Source organism: Trachypithecus francoisi, unplaced genomic scaffold, assembly GCF_009764315.1.
Source record: "Trachypithecus francoisi isolate TF-2019V2 unplaced genomic scaffold, Tfra_2.0 Lachesis_group6, whole genome shotgun sequence".
In the NCBI taxonomy this organism is placed as follows: Eukaryota; Metazoa; Chordata; class Mammalia; order Primates; family Cercopithecidae; genus Trachypithecus; species Trachypithecus francoisi.
The window spans coordinates 105,462,474-105,486,829 of NW_022681471.1; the positions used below are offsets into that span (position 1 = coordinate 105,462,474).

The 24,356-nt window shown below is 33.3% G+C and overlaps 1 protein-coding gene across 1 annotated transcript in view; it reads left to right on the top strand.

Moving 5' to 3' along the window:
• The window catches only part of DMD (dystrophin), a 2,224,438-nt gene that overhangs the window by 889,417 nt on the left and 1,310,665 nt on the right, over positions 1-24,356 (top strand). The window contains 5 exon segments of the mRNA XM_033201414.1: positions 5,124-5,303; positions 5,613-5,741; positions 7,370-7,540; positions 21,451-21,573; positions 23,879-24,014. Coding sequence (XP_033057305.1) covers positions 5,124-5,303; positions 5,613-5,741; positions 7,370-7,540; positions 21,451-21,573; positions 23,879-24,014 — 739 coding nt within the window.

Consider the following 24,356-nt stretch of genomic DNA (forward strand, 5'->3'; position numbering starts at 1 on the left):
GAACCCTCTCCATCTCTCACCTCACAAGGCAAAAGAAGGCATGTATGCTGAGAATTGGATGCTTTTGAAAAGGAGGAAATGCCATATATGTTCAGCTGTTTTTTTTCCATCTCGCCAACCCTATAAATACGTAGCTCCCTTTGAGAGGAATGAGTATAGGTATAAAGGGAATGGCCAAGGCAGTAGCTCTAGGTTGGTTCTCCATACATGTGAAGATGCAGACATTCTTCTGTTGTGGAAAACTATTAGAGCCAGAGAAAATGGTTCCTCAGCAACCTCATCAAATGTATTCTTTTAGTTTACAATAAGGATTCCCTCTTCCTCTATAGCAGTCTTTTATTCCAACTTTCATACCTTCTTGTTGCTTCATACTTTGTCTTTAGTCAATCGAAACCATTCCATGCTTTATGGCACACTTCACCTTCAAGTGTCACCTCTCCCTTGTAGTCATTCATGCTTATTCCAGCCATGGCTCATCTGTTTCCAAAAAAATGTGATTTTTTTTTCTAGTATGATATCAAATTTTTTTATTACATTTAAGTTTTCCTCTGCAGCTACACTGTAGGCATGATTAGAGTGAGGTTTGCAAAGATTACCTCCTTCTTCATCTCTGGCAGTGAACAGCACAGTACAGACTAAATATTAGACACCTGATAAACATTGGTCAATTACTATTTGAGATATTCAGAAAGCAAGTTCAGCATAGTATTTAAAGGCTAAGTCTTATTTAGTCTTATTCTTAAGTCATACTTTGGATTAAAAACACATTTAAGGGGAAAACTTTCAAACCTACTAAATTAACACAATTTTTTTTCCCAACCCAAAACAGCACTCATACAAATGATTGAATACTGGTTTATTGTTGAATAGCATACATAAAGGTTTAACTCTAGGTCTCTTTTTTTTTTACGGAGTGTAAATTTTCCTGTGAATCACTTTTGACCATTAGCATTTATAAACCACCATAATATCACTGCTTTTTTTCAAATACAAGTTCATCATGGTGATAACTTGAACGTCTTTTAGTTTTAATTTATAATTTTGTGGAACTTAAGAAGACACTATTAGTCCACTTTTCCTATTTTGCTCCCATCAGTTGAACATCACTGGACATTATTTAATTAACTGAAAGAATTTGGCCAGATGTTGGTCCATAATAGTTTTTGTGAGCCAGGAACTACCTGCAACGTTATCCTCTAAGTTCAAAACTTTTCTGATCTCTTCTGAGTTTTGGGAAATTCCATTGCCTTTAATTGCATTGCTTGTCATGGAAGAAATAAAAATCTACGTACACAATAACTTTTTACATCGATGCTAAAATATAGTGTCATCTTTATGAAGACATATTAAGAGATAGTAATCCAAATATAAATTAAGCTTCAACTTTGTGAAGTGTTACCATTGTGAATAAATTAACTGCAGTGACATGCCACTAGACTGGAATTTAGTAAGTAGATAATTCTCATTTGCATATATGTCCATCTCTTTGACAAACTCATACTTGAATATAAGTTTTTGAAGGACGGGGACTTCTCTACCATTTTATCCCACAGTGCCTAGTAACAATGGCTAACATCTATGGTTATAGAGGTTGGATACTACAAAATGGGTGAAGACGAAGTACTAAAAGGGATAAAATGTAGTCTGTGTCTACTCTAAAGTCAAGCTCTAAAGAGGCTGTGTCTACCCAAATGAGATACTTCTAATAACTTACCAAAATATATTGAGGAGAATTACATATGATTCTGCTATAGTAGTAACTGGCATATAATAGGAACTCAGGCAACACTTATGATTGATAAATGAAGACATTGCTTATATGAATGGCTAAGCTTACCCATGTGCAACAAATAGCACCTACATATGAAGAACCCCATGCATGATAGCTGTCGCGTTCATTTGGCATTAAGTACCTTAATTTCAGGCATGTTTGTATTGAAAAAAATGCAACATAAAACAATATCTTAGAATTGAAAAACAGTAATTCTGTCTTGCATAAAAAATTTTGTATTGTTTCCTCGTTTATTTCCCCTGTTTATCTGATGCCAAAGGCAAAACCAAAACAAAAAGCATGAGAAGTGATTTTGAGTGCACCGGGACCTGATGGTGTGGCAGAAAGACAGCCACGGGACTACTTTGGTATATTATAAAGACAGAAAAGACATGTTGAGAGCGATTCTGTGAGACCAGCCTATACCTAATTTCTTAATCTCGTACTGTAATTTTTTTTTTTTAAGAAATTAGATATGGGCTGGCCTTACAGAGTTGCTCCTTGTGTGTTTATTAATTGATTATTTGTAGCTGGGCTTCCTCCACTTTCCTGTTATTGCTGTTTCTCAGTGATTTTGTTTTGCTTTGGCTTTCTGTGATTAAGACATCAGCTCTTGTTTTTGTCAGGTTTGTCAAAGATCAGATGGCTGTAGATGTGTGGTATTATTTCTGAGGACTCTGTTCTGTTCCATTGGTGTATATCTCTGTTTTGGTACCAGTACCATGCTGTTTTGGTTACTGTAGCCTTGTAGTGTAGTTTGAAGTCAGGTAGCGTGACGCCTCCAGCTTTGTCCTTTTGACCTAGGATTGTCTTGGCAATGCGGGCTCTTTTTTGATTCCATATGAACTTTAAAGCAGTTTTTTCCAATTCTGTGAAGAAAGTCATTGGTAACTTGATGGGGATGGCATTGTGGGGAAAGGATTCCCTATTTAATAAATGGTGCTGGGAAAATTGGCTAGCCATAAGTAGAAAGCTGAAACTGGATCCTTTCCTTACCCCTTATACGAAAATTAATTCAAGATGGATTAGAGACTTAAATGTTAGACCTAATACCATAAAAACCTAGAAGAAAATCTAGGTAGTACCATTCAGGACATAGGCATGGGCAAGGACTTCATGTCTAAAACACCAAAAGCAACGGCAACAAAAGCCAAAATTGACAAATGGATCTAATTAAACTAAAGAGCTTCTGCACAGCAAAAGAACTACCATCAGAGTGAACAGGCAACCTACAGAATGGGAGAAAATTTTTGCAACCTACTCATCTGACAAAGGGCTAATATCCAGAATCTACAAGAACTCAAACAATATACAAGAAAAAAACAAACAACCCCATCAAAAGTGGGGAAAGGATATGAACAGACATTTCTCAAAAGAAGACATCCATACAGCCAACAGACACATGAAAAAATGCTCGTCATCACTCGCCATCAGAGAAATGCAAATCAAAACCACAATGAGATACCATCTCACACCAGTTAGAATGGCAATCATTAAGAAGTCAGGAAACAATAGATGTTGGAGAGGATGTGGAGAAATAGGAACACTTTTACACTGTTGGTGGGATTGTAAACTAGTTCAACCATTATGGAAAACAGTATGGCGATTCCTCAAGGATCTAGAACTAGATGTACCATATGACCCAGCCATCCCACTACTGGGTATATACCCAAAGGATTATAAATTACTACAAAGACACATGCACACGTATGTTTATTGCGGCACTATTCACAATAGCAAAGACTTGGAATCACCCAAATGTCCATCTGTGACAGACTGGATTCAGAAAATGTGGCACATATACACCATGGAATACTATGCAGCCATAAAAAAGGATGAGTTTGCGTCCTTTGTAGGGACATGGATGCAGCTGGAAACCATCATTCTTAGCAAACTATCACAAGAAGAAAACCAACACCGCATGTTCTCACTCATAGGTGGGAACTGAACAATGAGATCACTTGGACTCGGGAAGGGGAACATCACACACTGGGGCCTATCAGGGGGAGGGGGAGGAGGGAGGGATTGCATTGGGGAGTTATACATGATATAAACGTTATGCACATGTACCCTAGAACTTAAAGTATAATAAAAAAAAAAAAAGAAAAAAAAAAAAAAGACATCAGCTCCACTCGCAAATAGCTTTTCAACTCGAGTGCCAATCACAGTCTCTGTATCTATTAACCTTATTTAGAAAGGAGAAAGGGTCTGTTGGGCTCTGGCTCAGCTCTCTGTGAATGTCCAACAGCTGGCTAACTAGACAGGTGGGGAAGGAACCAGGCACAGACGCAGTGGAATGCAGAGTGGCCACGTTGTCAGCCATGCTATGTACCAGGAAAGGGGCTTTATGCAGAGCAGGTAGTAAGCATTTGTACTAAGATCACTTTTTCCATCAATACTCTATATATAATTTTTTTCATGTTAAATGTGATTGTTTTCATGTTGTATAAATCACCTCTTAGGAAATAGTGGTATTCTCTTAGGAGATTTTAGTCTAGGGCATGTGGATAGAATTAAGGTCTGTGAACTTGGATTGGGGGAAAACTACCTCTTTATTTTCATTCACCTAAAACCAAAAGTAAGCATTTTTTTCAATTAAAGATGTGAGCAACAAACTCCAGCAATAGAAATACCCATGACTTTGTCACTAATAGAAATGACAGATACTTTTATAATATGTTCCAGACATTGTATATACTTAAAAAATACCCATTATGTTCATCATCACTACATTGAAATTATCCTAAAGACCTGATGCTAGATCTTGTTAATTAACATATTAGGGAATAAAACATGTATTACTACATCACAGATATTTTAAAAATGTTTTGCGTATTGTATTTCAGTATAATTGTTTGCATTTAAAATCCTGTGCATTTTGTTTTATGCTTTTAAAAGCATTATTATGAGAAAGGGTTTTTAAGCTTCAACAGATGCCAAAGAGATCCATGGCACTAAAAGCCTAAAAAATCCCTGCTGCAGAAATACAGTAGCATCATACTGCAGAATTTTCTAAAGGCAGTTTCTTATTTGTGGATGGGTTTTCAAATGTCTGCCTTTAGCCGCTACATGAACAAATTAAGTAAATATAAGTATATTTAGTTGAACAATATGTTTATTAATATGTATAATGAAAAATAAGACATGAATTATGCTTATGTACATATATATGTTCATAGTTACCCAATAATGAAGCTGCAATATATATGGTATGGTTTTCATGATTCCTTAATATATAGTTATAGGTTTAAAACCTTGCAAAATCATAGTAACCATAGAGAATGCCATTTCATAAGCATTAAATCTTAAGACTGCAAATATTACTTGAAGGTCAATGCTATCCTTTTCACAGGCTACTCAAAAAGAGATTGAGAAACAGAAGGTGCACCTGAAAAGTATCACAGAGGTAGGAGAGGCCTTGAAAACAGTTTTGGGCAAGAAGGAGACATTGGTGGAAGATAAACTCAGTCTTCTGAATAGTAACTGGATAGCTGTCACCTCAAGAGCAGAAGAGTGGTTAAATCTTTTGTTGGTAAGAGAAAAGGCTAGAAGCTTTTACGCCCTTCTCTGTCACAAGAAAAATATATATAAGTGACCAGTAATAATTTTGTGTTTGAAAATTTCTCAAGTCCACATATATGCTGGCTCTTAATTCAATATCTATAACAAATATTTTAATATATTTTATTTATACTTCAGCAATATTCTATATAAAAATGCCACTTAAAACTAATCTGAATGAAACTGTATTGTTGTCTTTTAAAAATTTTAGAACATAGGAAAAATTCTTTAAGAATATTGTCTAACCAATAATGCCATGGTATATCTCTGTACAATTAAGGAATACCAGAAACACATGGAAACTTTTGACCAGAATGTGGACCACATCACAAAGTGGATCATTCAGGCTGACACACTTTTGGATGAATCAGAGAAAAAGAAACCCCAGCAAAAAGAAGACGTGCTAAAGGTAGCAAATAAAATATGAAAAGTAACGTTCAAATTGTACAACAATTACTTCAATCGTGTTTGTCCTAAAAGATACTAAGGACGTCTTAATAAGAGTAAAACAATCCTTTCTTCCTTCTTATATCTTTCCCTTTTTCCTTTCTTCCCCTTGAATGGAAATTAATGATTTTGAAGAGTTCTGTAATCTGGGTATCTGTCATATCCATCACTCAGTTAATTATACCCAATGTAAACTCCGTTCAGAAAGAGATTCCAAGATTTATTTTGAAATCATATTGCAAATTTCTGCCTATGTCAATGGTGGTACTACATTCTTGTGTCTAACACAAAGAACAATCTGACACCATCATTCATTCAGCCTATCTGAATCAACACCTGAAATCCAATCAGCTGTTTTGTTTTTTTTTGGCCTGAGCCATATCCAAATCTTGGTAATTAGTCTTAATGTTGGGCTTATGTAAAACTGAGGTTTTCATTTTTAACTACATGTAAACAAGGCTTTGGGTTCTTTGTTTTAGTATCAAACTGATTGTTAGGAAGCCCTGTCTTCTTTTTCAAGGGCAACTTAATCATCTTTTGTTTAAAAAATGATTCTGATAAAAGGGTATGAGAGGTATAATATGCACATATACCTTATTGATACTACGTTTTTTCTATTTGATGATGTCTCCTTTCCCAATTAAATAGGTAGAGTTGAATTTTAACAGCTCTCTTTAAATAAATTTTTGTATTTTGTTTTGCTGAAATGTTTGATAAATTTATTGATTAGTTGTTTACTATTTAAAGAAAACTCAAAAAAGATGTTTCTTTCTATGCAGTTCATTTTTATGCCTCTGATATTTTCACATTTTTCCACGGATTTCAATATATTTTAATGAAAAACTATAAATCCATTCCAGGTTATCCCCAAAACACATTTATGCTATTGTGTGAAGCTTATTTTGATGTGGATCTGTATTGTGCTCTTCATTGTCCCTTGATATATAGTCAGAGATGTCATCTTATGATGAAATTCCTTCAAAGCTTTTTGAATAATAGGGTCTGAGTTATTTAACTTACAATGTCTGTGACCCGGCAGGTCAGGAAGAACATTCCTCAGTACCTCTGTATGTGACACAAAATGTGTATGTGTTAGAAAATCACATTTTTTCTTATGACACTCAATGTAATAAACAAAGAGGAACTTGAAAGTACCAGGAAGGAATAGAGAAGTGTTCTTCAGCTACCTGCCCTCCTGAGCACATACTTAGTTTATTCCACAACTATTAAATTCAGTAACGATATAATAAAATAAGACTAAATAGAATACATTATGATAGTTGCAAAACATAAGAAAACATCCCTGTCCTTCCTCAGACTAAATAAACGTTTTAAATAGACATACATCAAACTTAAGGACAGTGATCTATTTTTCTGAAATCACATGTATTTTCATTTTACTTCTGTTTTATGGAAATCGTGGTTTTATCTCCCTTTCTATTTTCTGCATGTGCTTGCTCTCATTTTCTTACTTTCTCTCTCTCTCTTTCTCACTCTCTCTGGCTCACTCGCTCTGTTTCACTCTCTATTTCTATCTTGACTTTCATTAATTACTAACTTCAAGTCCTATCTCTTGCTCATGGAATATAGCGTTTAAAGGCAGAACTGAATGACATACGCCCAAAAGTGGACTCTACACGTGACCAAGCAGCAAACTTGATGGCAAACCGCGGTGACCACTGCAGGAAATTAGTAGAGCCCCAAATCTCAGAGCTCAACCATCGATTTGCAGCCATTTCCCACAGAATTAAGACTGGAAAGGTAGGAAGATCTACTCCAAGGTGGAAACTAGTGCTAAATGATGTCTTGCGAAGGTTGTGCAGTACTCTCAAAGGGGCGAGTAGACCCCATAGCAAGGTTTTCAAAAGGAAAGTGAAGGCCAAAATGTATTTAAGGAAATTTTACCACTGACTATAATGGGAGATAAAACCGTCTCTCTCTCTCTCTCTCTGTCTCTCTGTCTGTCTGTCTCTCTCTCTGTCTCTGTCTCTCTCTCTCTTTCATGTTTTTCTGCCACAGATATTCTAGAACTGCATTCTACACTGCAGTTTACATACGTACTTTCAGGGGTCACCTACAGAAAAAAACAACAAATAGCATGCTGAAGGCCAAAACAATAAATAAATAAAACCAAAAGCACACAAGTCATCCATCAAAAGAAAGCCCTACCTATAAATTTTGCCAAAAGCACTACTGATACATATTGCTTGCATGTCATGTGGATCAAACATCCAAAATGAGGCCTTGTATATCTTCTGCATGATCTAGGGTGTTTGTACCTCTTTACTGATTGTGCAAGTGTGTATATTTAACTTGCTTTTGCTAGTTGCAGACACTGTGACAAAATTCATAAGGCTATAATGAAATGATCAAGCCATGAAAACAAATCATTGCAAAGCTTATATATTCTAATTTTTGTAATTTTATATGCCTATTTATATACTGTTTGAGAAGAACCAGGGAATATGGAACTTTTGCATGACAGACTTTATATTTGTATGATTTGATGAAGACAAAGTCTTATTTAGTAGTTTGCAAAAATGTATAAATACAATGTTAAAGAATTTCAACTCTTTGGGAAGATTTGAAATGCAAGTAATTACCTAGAAATTTATGTACTGTAGTTTGATATATTTTTAATATATGTGATATGCTTTCAAATATAAAAAGTTATAAAATCAATATATGTATTTAGGTGTATAGATAATTGTTAGAAATAATCTGAAATGAGAAAACATTGGTGTATTTATGAGAAAATATGATGTAATATGTCAGGTAAGTGTTGATTCCTGGAAAAATAGAAGAACATGTTCAAAAAATATTTTGATAGATATAAGCAACCAGTAATAGCATGGTTTCACAATTGCTACACTTTCTAAAGCATTACAGTGTATCATCATGTTATATAATAGTACATATTTAAAGCAGTTTTCAAAATAAATGAAATGTGATACGATAAATTCTAAGTAGTTTAGTTTATGTGCATGAGACACAGTTACCCTTCAAAATTCGCCTTCCCAAACTAAAAAGTTGTTAGTTTACCTTAGTTCATTGCAAATTATTTTTAATAGTTAACTACTTAGTTGTCTTGCTCTCTCTCTCTCTCTCCATACATAGAGACCTTATACAGTTGACTTTTAAAAGGCTATATTCTCTGCATATGGAGATAGACAGCACGAGAGAACTAAGTAGTTAACTGTCACAAATATATATATTTGAGTCAGTCATTATCACCTGCAAAAAAATGTGACAGGCTTTTAAAATTGATCAGAGTATAGTTTTGAAAGAATTTACTGTTACTTACAAAGACAATTGTTTTTTATTTCTGAAGATATCAGTGGCTTATGTAATAACTAAATAATCAATTGAACTTTATTTCAATCATTAAAAAATGATACAACTTCATTACTAAGATGTAGACACATACATGCACATTTTAATCACTAAGCTATAGAATATTTAAGAGAAAACAAGGTATTATCTTTGGATAAATTGTGTTACAAGATTGTGATTCACAGATATTAAAAAATGGGTAGCATTTGCTCTCCACCATAGATGTGACAGACCCAGCCAATACAAGTTTGTGAGCAAGACAAGTTTGTGAGTTTTCATTTCACATTCTGCATGAATTTGTAAGTATACTTTTGGAAATCATGCATAAAGTGAGCCACTCGATGTACTTATTTCATTTTCCCTACCAGCGCAAGGCATAAGAAATTTCAAACGAATATTCATTTATTATTATTATTATTTTCTGAGGTGGAGACTCTCTCTGTTGCCCAGGCTGGAGTGCAGTGGCATAACCTCAGCTCACTGCAACCTCTGCCTTCTGGGATCAAATGATTCTCCTGCCTCAGCATTCCAAGTAGCTGGGATTACAGGCAGGCGACACGACACCTGGGTAATTTTTGTAGTTTTAGTAGAGATGGGGTTTCACCATGTTGGCCAGGCTGGTCTCAAACTCCTGACCTCAAGTGATCCACCCGCCTCAGCCTCCCAAAGTGCTGGGATTACAAGCATGAACCACTGTGCCCGGCCCAATATTTTCAATTATGTATTAATTAACAAAATAATCACATGTGTACTTTTCAAAGTATTCTTTTTTGTCTAAATTAGTTAAAGGCAACTGAGTGTAATACTGACCCCATTTTAGGGTTCTGAAGAGATAATTATGCTCTATTATCATGATGAAATGAAAAACACAGGAATAAAGCATATCTGACACTTTGCTTAAATATTCATTGCATCAGCTAATGGAATTGAGCTTCCATTGTGCTAGAGATTGTGGTGAGAAGATACAAGGGTGTAAAGATCCTTGCTTAAGAAATATATGTTTACAAACAGAAATGAATACTTAGTATAATCATAAAATATCGTTAACACTAATTCATCTTCATGAGGATGTTCAAATAATGGTGAGATAATCTCAGCAGAGAGAACAATAGATTTAGAAGGTGGTAATCTCAGCAGAGAAAACAATGGATATAGAAGATTGCATTTTAGGCCTAACTTTTTCAGTAGTAGCCAGAACATGTGATTTCTCTGCATATCCATTTCATTGTTTGTAAGATGAGGAAGTTAAAATAGATTAACAATTTTTAAAAGCAAAACTATCGTGCCCAAAATACTATTAGTTAAAATAAAATATTATTAAATTTAAATAATATTTAATATTAAAATAATATTAAAATTTAATAAATTGGAAAATAATAGTTACTAGATGGGGGGAATATCTGCCATTTTCTCTTTCTCCTTCCTATGACTGAATTCAGGAAGTTTAAGTTATGCTCATAGAACATGGTTTTAAATTTCTAGATTAGATTAGTTCATAAATTCCTGCTTGTTCTAAAATTTGACTATTCAGTAATCTTTTGTTGATGACAATAAGGCATTTAAAACATTTAATGTCTTGTGTGTGTTTACTTTTAGAGTAGAGAAGTGCTGAAAGTGCTGGAAGTTTTAGGGGGTAGCCTTTGATCTCAAAATCAAGCTTCTTTATAGTAGGGGTTATACAGATAATATTAGGTTAGAATATGACCTTTTTTTTTTTTTTTTTTTGAGACAGAGTCTCGCTCTGTCGCCAGTTTGGAGTGCAGTGGCGTGATCTCAGCTCACTGCAAGCTCCGCCTCTCGGGTTACGCCATTCTCCTGCTTCAGCCTTCCAAGTAGCTGGGACTACAGGTGCCCGCCACCTCGCCCGGCTACTTTTTTGTATTTTTTAGTAGAGACGGGGTTTCACCGTATTAGCCAGGATGGTCTCAATCTCTTGACCTCGTGATTCGCCCGTCTCGGCCTCCCAAAGTGCTGGGATTACAGGATTGAGCCACCGCGCCCGGCCAGAATGTGACTTTTTTATGGTTGAGTCTATGTCTGAGTTTCATGGAAGAGTAACCTGGAAGAAAAAACTATGGTGATAAAAATTATAATAAAGTAGATTGGGATTGAACACAAGTAGATCATAGACTCATTGTAATGACTAATTTCAGTATAACCTTTAGAACGTAACTATAAAGGGCCGTTGAATAGAGAAATAACTTACCCTGAAAATTCACTGACATTAGATTTACCATTTGGTGAAGAATACAAAGGTATACTCCCATGTCTCCTGCAAGGACTGTTCATGACAAGGAATTCCAAAGCCCAGAAAGCAATGAGTGAAGGGATCCTCAGTTCAGATTGGCTGAGGACTTGATTGTCCAAGTGCAACTCTCTGTAATGTTAATTTTGGCCCTCAATGAGGAGCAGTATGGTGCGAGCAAAAAGTACTTAACTTGAAGCCACAAGACCTGCTTTGAGTACTAGCTGAACACATTACTACTTGGTGATTTTGAATGTGCCCCTTTACCTCTCAGAGCCTCATTTCTAGCTACAAAATTAGGGAGATGATGCCTGTTTTATTTTAATCTAAAGATGTAATGAGGATCAAATGATGTAATATATGTAAAAACATATATTTAAAATCTATTAATCGGTGTATAGATATGAAATGGTTAAAAATAATATCAATAGTTATTTCCATCGTTATGTATATTAGACTTGAATGGCCAAATTTGGAGGGTTGAGACAAAAACTGATGGAAAAAAATGAAAGAATAGCTGATTTCCCATGGTCTCTGCTGTAATCGACTGGAGTCAGAAAATCATGTCTTTGCTATTTTCATGGCAAGGACCAGCCTTAAAGATAATCAGGTGGATGAATTTAAGATGTACTAGGGAGTTCTGTTTGTCCCAAATACGCCCCTTAAAATACATAAAGATGCTGCTTATTTCCATTTTATCGAGGTTACCTAAGAGTATCTGATGACTTTGAAAAAAGCGTATTTTTTCCTCATCTATGTGAAATCGATGTGAGGAAATGGCAGTTTTATTGGGGAGGATCAGAATTATAACAGTGAATCAGAGATAGTATTAGAACCCTGAGTAAAATTGATAAAATCAATGAGGAGAGACTCCTTGTCTCAACTGTCTCTGTTTTAGGGCATCTGAGCACAGTGGCATGGCTGAGGGCAAGGGGGTACCATCAGAAAAATAAGCTGATAGGAGACAGAAGTATAGGAAGGGGCATGGGAAGACAAAAATAAACTGATTAGTTTTTCATATTGATTATGACAGTTGTACCCCTTTCCATTCCTCTAGAAGTCAAGTTGGAGAAAGGGAGTCAGCAGTTTGGGAGTGAGGCTAGTTGAGCTATATCTGAAAGCACTAATGAGAGAAGACTTGAGAAAAGGGATTAATCAGGATGAATTCTCACTAACCATATATTATTTTCTGATAACAGTGTTTACTAGTGTGGGGGATCTATTGCTAGGTAAGATACGATGGATTCAAGGAGCTTACTGTTTAATGGTAGGGCAAGATGTGTTCATGGATACTAGATTGAGAGTGAGTGCCTGGTAAGTGAATTTAGCAGCCACTCCAGCAACACAGAGGAGGTAACAATTCAGCATAAACCTATGAGACCCAAGAAGATAATGAACTCAAAAGTGACTCAGAATTTAACTCTGAGTAGGAAAGCCTGCATATAAATTCCAATAATAGGCCTGGTGTGGTGGCTCACGCTTGTAATCCCAACACTTTGGGAGGCCAAGGCAGGCAGATCAGGAGTTCAGGACCAAAGTGGCCAACATGGCACAACCCCCTCTCTACTAAAAATACAAAAATAGCCGGGCGTGGTGGTGGGTGCCTTGTAATCCCTGCTACTCGGGAGGCTGAGGAGGAAAATTGCTTGAACCCAGGAGACGGAGGTTGCAGTGAGCCGAGATCACGACACTGCACCCCAGCCTGGCCGACAGAGTGAGACTCCATCTCAAAAAAAAAAAAAAAAAAAAAAAAAAAAATTTCAATAATAAAATATGCATCAAGTTATATTTTTATTGTTGTGATACTTAGCTGCAGAATAATTTTGACTAAACAAACTTTAGGTATGTCCTATTAATAAAGGCAATTATTTTACTTGTTATAAAATACTATGTAATTTATACATAAAATTTGCTTAGATTGTATTTTTCTAGAGATTTAGATATACTTCACTGTTCTAAGGAGCTGAAATGTTAAATTCTTTATTCTGAAATTGGTACAAACCAGAAAAAAGTGAACTTATTTTCTCTCTGACTTTGATCCTTTACTAAGACTTATTTGGTATAGGATATATGTAGCATATGTTCTTTAATTTCCATATGGGCCTTGAAAATTACTATTCATGTAGCAGTTTCTATATATATGTATTACAACTATAGTATGAAATTTGGACAATTGGGCATCAAATAAATATTCATTGTTTAATTGCTGTAATAATTATAAATTATCAAGTTTTGTTTTTTACTTCCAATCAGTGTCAGAAGATATAAAAGTAATCATTCTTTGGATGAGAGAGTTCATGAGTTATAGGAGGCTATGAGAGAGTCAGTGACTTTCCATGTAATGTAGAATATATCAAGTAAAAGAAACACATGATTGGGCCTAATCTGTCTTAAAATATGGTTCTATATGTGGAAAATAGTTAAACAGTAATTTAATTATTTTGGCTCTCCTAAACTTCAGTGGGAAATAAATGATGCATTTATAAATATGATCTAGAAGGTCAAATGAAGATTTATTGGATTGAAAAATTTTAACTAAAGCTTAATTTTCTGTAGTCAGATTTGTCAATCCAAATATATTGATATTTCACAATCTCTTATAACTTAACACCTTCTATGATGGAAAATAATATTGTTTGTTAATTGGCACAGTATTCTTGCTATATATAGTCTTTTACTTTTTTAATTTTTGTAGGTTGGCGCAGTATTCTTGTTATATATATTCTTTTAATTTAATTGTTTAAATTTTTGTAGGTACATTGTAGGTATATAAATATTTGTTTTAGTACAATTTTCTATAAAAAATAGATGAAAACTGAGGTGAAGACTTGTAAATATTGCATAATTTGTAGAGTATTAAATATGTAATATTTATAGCTAATATCTTCAGGTAATAGTAACAGATCACTGTTTCAAACTATATAATATCTGCAAATTTTATTTTACTACCATGAATAAGAAACATATGAACCTAACAACATAATTTTTATGCTAGCCTATTTTTCCACATGTGTAATTGGTTATCTGTATAACAAGTTAATTCCATTGAAACTTTGCTAATAAATCCCTTTGGTAATCATGTAAAATATTTTTAAAGTAGATGTGTAATTGAATTTGGTGAGCAGTGTCATTTGATAAAATTATCTGGGTCTTGTTAGCATAACATTTGAAATAATTAAAGCTATTGGTGAATCTTGATTGTTCTCCTTTGGTAAAGGAAAATTAATCCCCTGATCAGTGTCAGTAGATGAAAAGCAATTTTGCTTTGTACCAGAGACTTTCAGATATTTATAGGAGGTTATGAGAGAGTCAATGAGTTGCCCAAGTTCTCACAGTTAGACAGTCTGGTTAGAAAATATTAGATCTCAGTCCATTGCTTTTTCCACTTCAGTATACTGACTCAGCATAGTTTACTGCCTCTATGTCATCAAATATTATTTGTTGGTCTACTATGCGTTAGTGTGAACATACTCAGTTTCACTGCAAATACAGTGATTTTGTTACACTTTTTTTGTTAAAAATGAGAACAACAAAAGTTGGCAGGGAGGAAGAAATGGAAGAAGGAAGGGGTAATGGAAGAAATAGGAAAACAACCTAAGTAAATTGAAAGAAAGTTTAAAATACAAAATTGCTTAAAGTGTTATGTTTTTCCTTTTTATTTATCTCCCCTATATATTTTAGAGTTAAATGTTTTCCTCTTTAATTCATTTCCTACTCCAAAAACTCATGTAATTGTGAAATAGATAACTATTCTAAGTTAAACTTTATAAAAGGTAGACAGTAGGCAGTAGGTTCTTGACCCATGAATATATTTTGCATCCAATTTTAAAATGTGCAAGCATGAAATTAATCTCATCAATACAAAATCAGTTGAAATCTACTGGGTAATATCCTCTAATTAGCCTCACAAATTAGTCACATTTTCACATTTTTATCACCAAAGCGTTAAAGGTAGACCAGTACTTTACCTATTCTCAAAAGAATGCAATCAATGAAGTGTCACTATTTGGAGTCAATTTATTTAATCTTAAAAATAATATTTCTTACATTTTCTTGTAGTCTGCTCTAATAACTTTAAAATAATAGAATAAATAAGTTTATAAACCATATTTTAAATAATCTTTCTTCTAGCATAGATGTAGTATCTTTCCAATACTTTTATATATTTTTGTAAGTTCTTTTCTTCTGCAGATAGAATGATGTGAAATAACTCTTCATATCATATCAGTAGTCTGTCTTTTCTGTACTATAGGGCGTTGCTTGTCCTTGAAATTTTTCATGTTGGTTTCCATGAATTCTTCTTATTTTTCTATATCAATATTGTAATGATAAATAAATTTTCAAAGCTGCAGAATGGAAAAAGGACACTGATGGATTTGAAGCAATTTTAAACCAATCTGTAGCACTTGGATTATTTATTTTCAATTTAGGTTTTAGTGTGATTTGAATATAGTGGTAACTTATCATGATTATTAAGAGTCCATAGTCCAGATTAACAAATGTTTACTTGCTGTCTGTGTAAACACAGTCATTATTATGCTAGTGTATCTATGCATGCCAAAGTAATATTTAACCAAGGAAAGCTTCCATTTTAAAACTAATAAAGTGTATCTGAGTAATTTTGAATGCTTTCAATTTACAATGAATCAGTTTGTAATTGATCTTGCTTTTCTTCAGTCTGTTATTCTTTGTTAACTTGTTATAAAAGTCAGCTTTAATGCCAAAACTTCAACAGAGCCTTAAATTTCATTAATCCTTAAGTAATCCAACAAAGCACAATTAATAGTTGTTAAGCAATTTGAAACATTAAAAAATCAAGGAAAACAAATTGTTGTCTTTCTCAGTTTCTCTGTCTCTTCTTTATGTGTCCATTGACCCATTTATTATACTTCCCTGTGTTCTTATTTATATGTATTTTGTATGACTGCACAGTCATGCTAAAGCTCTTAAAAGGTAAGTAAAAAATCAAAGTGTCCAGAACCTATGCTGGTATATACTGTCTCATACATATTATAACTTTTGTTTGATCATTTTCTATATAACTAAAACCTATTTGTGTGCACTGTCTAACATTGTGTGATTTAATTGTGATTCTAGTTCTTTTGTGGTCATCTATTTCCTTTAAAGTCAGTAGAAGTAACTTACCCAATAATTAAGATGATTTATCAGCCATTGCTTTCAACTCTTTTAGACAATTTATCATAATTCTGAATTGAAAAGCAGGCATGATATACTTTGTGTTTTAAAATTTGGTGACTCAAGAATGAGCTGTTAAATTATAAATGCTCTCTTATTATATATTTCCTTTATAAAGTTGCGTAAGAATTCCAAGTTACAAAGACAGTAAAGACCAAGGAATGACATGTAAAATTTTAATTGGGTGGGAAAGTGTTTCCTATTTTAGAACGGGCATAACCTAATGCTGAACTAGTGAACTCTTAAGAAAAGCAATGAATTATTTTTCAACGCTTTGTGTCCAAAGACTATTAATCATATGGCTGTCAAATGGCTGGTGCTATCCTGCCAATAACATAGCTAAAATAATTGGTTTGATAAACTTATTTTGGTTATAAAATTGGTCACTGGTTAATTAAATATAGGTAGTTCTGAAACTACTGATTGATATAATAAGCACCTTTTTCTGTATAAAATAAAAGGCAGTGTTTTCACTGGAAAGCAGAGTAGTAGAAGACATATTGCCAACTTTAAGGATGGAAAATTTATTTAGAGAGACAAAACATATATCTTTGAAAGCCAAATAGTATTATATTAATGTCTATAAGAAAGTAGTGCAACACAAACTAAGATACACATAAATGAGAATAGAAACTCCTGAAATAACGGGTCAATCCCACTCCCATCATTTTTCCTATACCCCGAGGACTGCCTGAAAATTTCACTCAGAAAACATAATGCAAGATAATAAGACTGATACTGTAAGAATAATCCACATTCACCACAAATTATAAACAAAACATCACTATTTTATTCATAGTAATTATGAGCTATTAGTTCTTTTCAATGTTATAATGGTTAATAAAGCTCTAGACTGCTCAATAAGGTGGTCACGAACCACATGTGGCCACTGAGCTTTAGAAATTTGGCTACTCCAAGTTAAGATGTATAAATAAGCGTAAAATATGTGTGGGTTTCGAAGACAATATAAAAAAGTGTGAAATATCATATTTTTATATTGATTATGAGTTTATATGATAATTTGGACATCTCAGTGAAATAAAATTAAAATTAATTTTATCCCTTTTTATTTTTACTATGATAACTAGAATATTTAAAATTACATATATATGGCTTGTATTATATTTCTGTTGAGCTGCACTACTATAAAAGTTCTACTTGAATTTAGAGACAAGAACTTACTGCAAGGTTATAAAATTTTAAGAAAGTATCTGTGTGAAAAGGATTTTGTTCCTAAAATGTGACTGAATGCATCATTATCTAGTCCCTGCTTACGAACATTTAGCATTACTTTAAAATCAGTGTGTTTTTAAAAAATTGCAGTCCTAATCAGATGTTCTTATATAAGCCTAAAATTTAGGCTCCAAATAATTTTTGCCCACTGATTTTAGTTAATCACTTTGAAACCACACAAAATAAAATTACTCAAATTCTTAATCTTCATAATTTTTTTTAACAAAATGCACGGTAGTCTTTTATTGGAAAATCTAGATCCTACACGTTGAACTAAAGGAGTCTAAGTTACCATTATCTTGCCCGAATAATTAGTTATTCATTTTTTGGTAGTCTCTCCCAAAGCTCTTTTTACATCTTTCCTCTTTTTTATGTTTACCTGGTGGTATAATGTTCCTTAGTATTTGGGCAGCAGTTAACATACATACTCATATAATGCTAACCAGTCAGGTCTTTTGAAATTTCTACATGGAAATTGTGTTATTTATATTCCATGTCACTATAAAAGCTCCTTGAAATGTCTATTTTGGCTATCAATTATTAGTCTTTTGTTCACTTATTTTTTCAGGAAACATTTACTTATGAATATTTACTATGTACCAGGAATGACTCTAGGTTGAACATGACAAACTCAACTCCATAGGATGTCTAGGCAACACACCCCACTCACTGTACCTGTTGTATGCCTTTTCTGTCTCCAAATAATTCCTGATTTAAAAAAAAAAAAAACTGCACACTGTAAACTAAATGCAAGGCCATGATACCACTTTCTATATTGCCGCAGATAAATTAATCAGTAGTTTTGTTCTTCAGAATTATGTAACTCTACCAAACTGGAATCTAAAATCCTCCATGTTCACCATTACAATGTTATGATTTCATCAAATCCCTTGGTAAAATAAAGACTCATTATATCAATAAGCATTTATTTTATTCTTTAAAACTATAGATTTCAAGGGAGGAAGAGTTTGAACTGAGCCAATGGATGATTAGGATTTTGAGAGGAAACAAATAAGACCCAAGATTTATAGAGCATGTATTTATATTGGATGAATGCATGGAATTTTGAGAGAAAATAATAGTCAACATTTATTAAGCTTTTATTATATACCAGACACCATTCTAACATAGTTGATCTTAGTAACAGCCCTATGAGGTAGATATTCATCTTATCTCCATGTTATGAAGAAACTGAGGTTCAATGAGGATAAATAACTTGTCTAAATTCCCTCAGCTAGTAAATGGTAGAGCCCAGATTCAATCCATGCATTCTCATACAGAAGTTTATGTTCTTCACCAGAAGATGAAAAGTATTCTAAGGGCATTGAAGGAGGCGTAACAGAAGATCACCAAATGACCCGCAAAAAAGGTCTATATTAGGAACACTTAAATAAGGCTGGAAAGTCTTTGAGGCAAGATTAGGGGAAGCTTTGACTGCCGTGCTGGAGTTTGGACTTTATTCTATTTATACTCAGTAGATGCAGAAGGTTCTTCAGCAAATAAATAGCATAATGAAAGAAAGGTTTTTGAAACATAGTAAGCTGATCATTGGGCACAGGCTGGAACTGGTTTGACTGAAAGGAGATTTTACATCTGTTCAAAGCTTATTGCTTTAGTTTTGTGTGAGGACCAGGAGCAACGATGGAGCCTCCAAAGCAAGTGGATCATAGCAAGTCGATTGACTCTTACTTGATATTTGTTAGACATTAGAGTGAGATATTCAAAAATAACATCACTTATGTTTTACACCTGAATGACTGAGAGAAATGGTCTTCTATTAACAGAACTAGGGAAGTTAGTATTGTAAGTAGTTTGGGGAAAAGATAATGAACTCCATACTACAAATGTCAAACTTCAAGTGAAAATTCAGCTGGCTATTGGAGAGTCTAGGTGGGAATTCAAAAGTGAGATAACAGCTTAGGGTGAAGATTTGGAACATATAAAATATTGTTAAATTCATAGAAAATTGCATCTTAAATTCATAGAAGTTAAATTCATGGAGAGAAAAGCTAGAGAAGAAGCTGTGGAATAAAACAGTAAATCTGAGTGCAAATAGACCTATGTTCTTCTGACATCCGAGTACACAATAGAAGTTATTTTAAGCGTTATTTATCATTGTGTATTCACAAAATCACATAGAACAGTTGCTTTCATTAAATATTAGCAAATGTGAACAACCATTTAATAACAAAATATTACCAAATTGATAATTATTCAGTTATAATTCTGAAGGATGTTAATCTTACTTTTACCATGTAAACAATGTATGATTTTAAAGTACAATAATTGCTAATAATACAGAAATTGAAACTTTAAGCATGTTTATAGCACTACCAATCTATATTGGTTCAAATAACTCATATTTCAAATGGCAAATGAACATTAGGTTTTAAAAACTGTTACCATAATAGGTCACTTAAAATTATCTCATAAATCCTTTCATGGGTGTGTAGAAGTACCTAGAAGATATGTGGTTATTCATGTTGCATATGAGAATCATGTCATCATGAATAGCATTTGATTATTCACTTCTTCAGTAGTGACAGATTATTACCTTTAGATATTTAGTTTTTCTTTTACTCTTATCCGTATTGTTCACAAGAAATTGCCATCTAATAAAAATTCAACCTCTGGGAACGTGACTGGGGAAGGGTAGGTGGGGACCAAACTTGGTGAATGTAATCGTCCTGGCATAAGACACATACTGAATTGGTTTTACAAAAGTAAAAAGTTTTAGCTCTGAAAGCAAATCAGATTTCTGTATGTCGTCTGTGGGTTTTCAAAAGCTATCACATATGAAATATTTTCTAGTGTTTTAATGGAAAGAAATACAGCATAAAGGTTGAGAGAGCATCAATGTATTTTATTAACAGAATTTAATAATTAAATCTTGCCCACTTTTTTGAATATATATTTGATGTTCCATGTCTTTTCACTTATCACTCCTTTTCGAGGGTTTTGTTTAGAAAGTCAAGGGATTTTAAAGTTTTTTGAGATCATGGTCATTATCAATTCAAAAGTAAAGAAACTTTGATGTTTCCAAGGTTGAAAAGTATAGATTCTTTGTGTGAAATATATTAGGTTCATTCATTTGAATTTATTTGCATCACCAAGAAAACTGTTCCTAAGGCAAGCTAATGGCATTGTTTGTCTTAGAAGAGCATGCTTGTCAATTGTGCTATGCTAAAAATGTCATTTAAAACATCTGAGCAGATTGCCATGTAGTTTTTCTAGGGATAAGATGACAATTCTGCATTTCTACCTGAGTTTACTGTTATTTGATGAATGAGGCAATTTCTGATGAGGCATATTTAACCAAATGTATTTATATCAGAATATTTAAAATAAGACCAAATTTGACTTTAGAATATTAAACATTAACCCATTCAAATGTATCTGTAAATTGACTGTTGTTGATATCACCAAATGATGAATTGTACTATCTTGCATGTATGTTCAGCTCTGGTGATGTTAAATGTTTCCCCTTATTTGCATCCTCAGGTACTTTTCCAGTTGTATTTCAAAACCCTTCATAAAACATAATATGGAAACATAATGCATGTGATTAGTTTAGCAACAGGAGGTTGAATAAATGTATTTCTTTGGGTTTATGTTTCTAATAAAAAGTAATTTTGATTTAAATTAGCACTATCTTTTTTTTTAGGCCTCCATTCCTTTGAAGGAATTGGAGCAGTTTAACTCAGATATACAAAAATTGCTTGAACCACTGGAGGCTGAAATTCAGCAGGGGGTGAATCTGAAAGAGGAAGACTTCAATAAAGATATGGTAAATTGGTTGTGATAAAAGTGTGAATGAACTAGGAGTGGAAATAAATATTTGGAAAGAAATTACATAACCCAAGTCTCCAACTGAATTTTCAGAAAACATCTTACACATTTTATGATTCTAATGATTTTTATAAATGTAGAGTATTCTTGTTGACCTTTTATTACGAATGCTGAGTTACTATGGTATGGTAATATAGGAGCACTTACGATTTCTAATAAATAGCTCAGCAATTTTCTTTTGACCTGTCCTACTTTTGAACTTATCAAGGGCAAAATGTAATTGGAAAAAGGAGTCAAATCATAAAATAAACTAAACATTTAATAAAATACTCAACTATCATAGATGACTGACATTTTGTATCAGCAATGTTTTTGGTAGTATAACATTGATTTCAATGAAGAGGGAATAATGTATAATATGAATATTATTTATTACAATTCACACAAAGTTGTGCTACCAAATAGTTGATTAGTTAGTATATGTCTAAAATTTGTATAAATTTATGCTGCTTATTTCATGGGAGTAAAGAAATATGATCATGTGGGCTATTCCCAGCCTCAGAATATTCTCCTTCAATCCCAACTGATTTCAAAATACCTACTATATTTCTCTCTGGCTTGAATATTTTTATATCACATCCTTATTAACTGACTTTTGTTTCTCTCTTCATCCTCCTTTTCACAGTTTTTCCCCTCTTCCACTGCCATCACCTCTGTGGCATTCTTAACCTTTACATTTATCAGTGCTAGAGCCTTCTCAGACAGTGCTTGAAAGTGACATCAGAAGGCAATATATAAATTTTAGGTAATAAGTGTGAAGCAATAGGAGAACTATTCCCACCAATCTTAGTTCCCACTTCCTGGAGCTGCCTCAGTCAGTACTCCCTATGTATGGGGTTTGGTGGCTCACTCAGCTTGTGGAAAGAAAGAAGAGGCTTTCCAAGTTGCTGAGTTACAACAATCTCTACTTCTGGTCAAAGAAGAAACCAGAGGGCACCGAAATGAAAAAAAGTACTGCTTACCTCTTGGGCTGACCACCAACTACCCTAGAGCCCTCAACTGGTATAGGGAAAGAAGTGAAGTGGGTTTTTTAAATTTTTTGTTTTTGTTTTTGTCCTCAGTCCTAGCAAATGCTACAGACTTTTACAGTACATTTTAAAATAAGTGAAGTCTTTCACAGACTTTAAGTATATAATGTGCCTATATTATGATAAGTATATAATGTGTCTATATTATGCTGTACATTTCTTAGATTATTGACCAGTCTCTGACAAAAATAATCCCATTCCCCATACAAAGTGAATAAGTCCTCAGTTATGTGTTGAAGTTAATGCATTATAAATTTAAATATATAATATGTAATTCCTTGAATTGTAATACACAGAAATACATGTGAGTTTTGAAATTTATTGTTGTTTTCCTTATGTCATCAGTGTACCTTGAGTACCATTACATGGTGAGACAACTTGATATAAAGTTTTCACATTCTGAGTTGAAATACAGAAAACTAAAGGTGAAAAATCACATGGCCATATATGTGACTGTATTAGACCAGCATTTATTCAAAACATTTTGTGTCGAAGTAAAGAAAATTAAGATATTGTTCTTGCAGTCTAAAGGAACAAAATACCCATTGAAAATGTTTAAAGCCATTTTCCAATCCGTATTTTAATGTTATTGATCATATTTATTTAAAATTAACATGCATATATGAGATATTTAGTAATTATTTGATGGTAGTTTAACACATCATTTTTATTAATATCTTGATATTTCTCCTATTGGGCATGTAGGTTTCAGAAATGAAGCAGTAATTATTAGATAGGAATTAGTGTACATTTAAAACAAAATAGTTCCATGTAGTTGTGTGTTAATATTTTCAGATCTGCTGTTATCTCAGTCACAAATACACATCTGTATTCCTTTATGGATCAGTTAACATTATAAAAACATTAGCTCATTTCTCTAATTTTTTAATTTCTAGAGCTACACTAAAAAAGCCAAAAGAATGCTTTCACAGTAATTCATGACTTGTCTGACGTGGTGAAGTACCACACTCCCCCATCTTTCTACAGGTGCCCCTAAAAATGTGTTCTTTACAACTAGATGGGAGGAAACTAATTTTAAAACCTAAAGTGCAAAATGTAAAAGAAAGGCTATGAGCACAGTATCTTATAACATTCCATGAAAGTTTTAAATTGGATTTTTTGTGTGTGTTTAAATAACATGTCTTATTATCTCTGTTAACAATGTACAGCTTTTTAAAAACCAAAATGAAGACTGTACTTGTTGTTTTTAATCAGAATGAAGACAATGAGGGTACTGTAAAAGAATTGTTGCAAAGAGGAGACAACTTACAACAAAGAATCACAGATGAGAGAAAGCGAGAGGAAATAAAGATAAAACAGCAGCTGTTACAGACAAAACATAATGCTCTCAGGTATTAGAGCTAAAATTATATATACCTTGCCTGTGGTTTATTTTAATATATAGGGTAAAATATATTGTGCATTAATAAAATCTGCTTAAGACTCTTAGTCATCAGAAATTCACTTTTTCTGCTCAACGTGTGTGCTTTATTTAACATTTTTTGACTGGTGGTTGATTTTGAAAGATGTGTTGCTTAAAAATTATGGCTTTTTAAAGACAGATTTTTCTAAGTAATACTTGAAAGATGGAATTGCATTCATAGTACTTATATATTTAATCTTCTATTATGCCTTATTTTTATCAGTTACTTTATATTAAAAAAAAAACCTGCCTAACTGCCAGAATAACCAA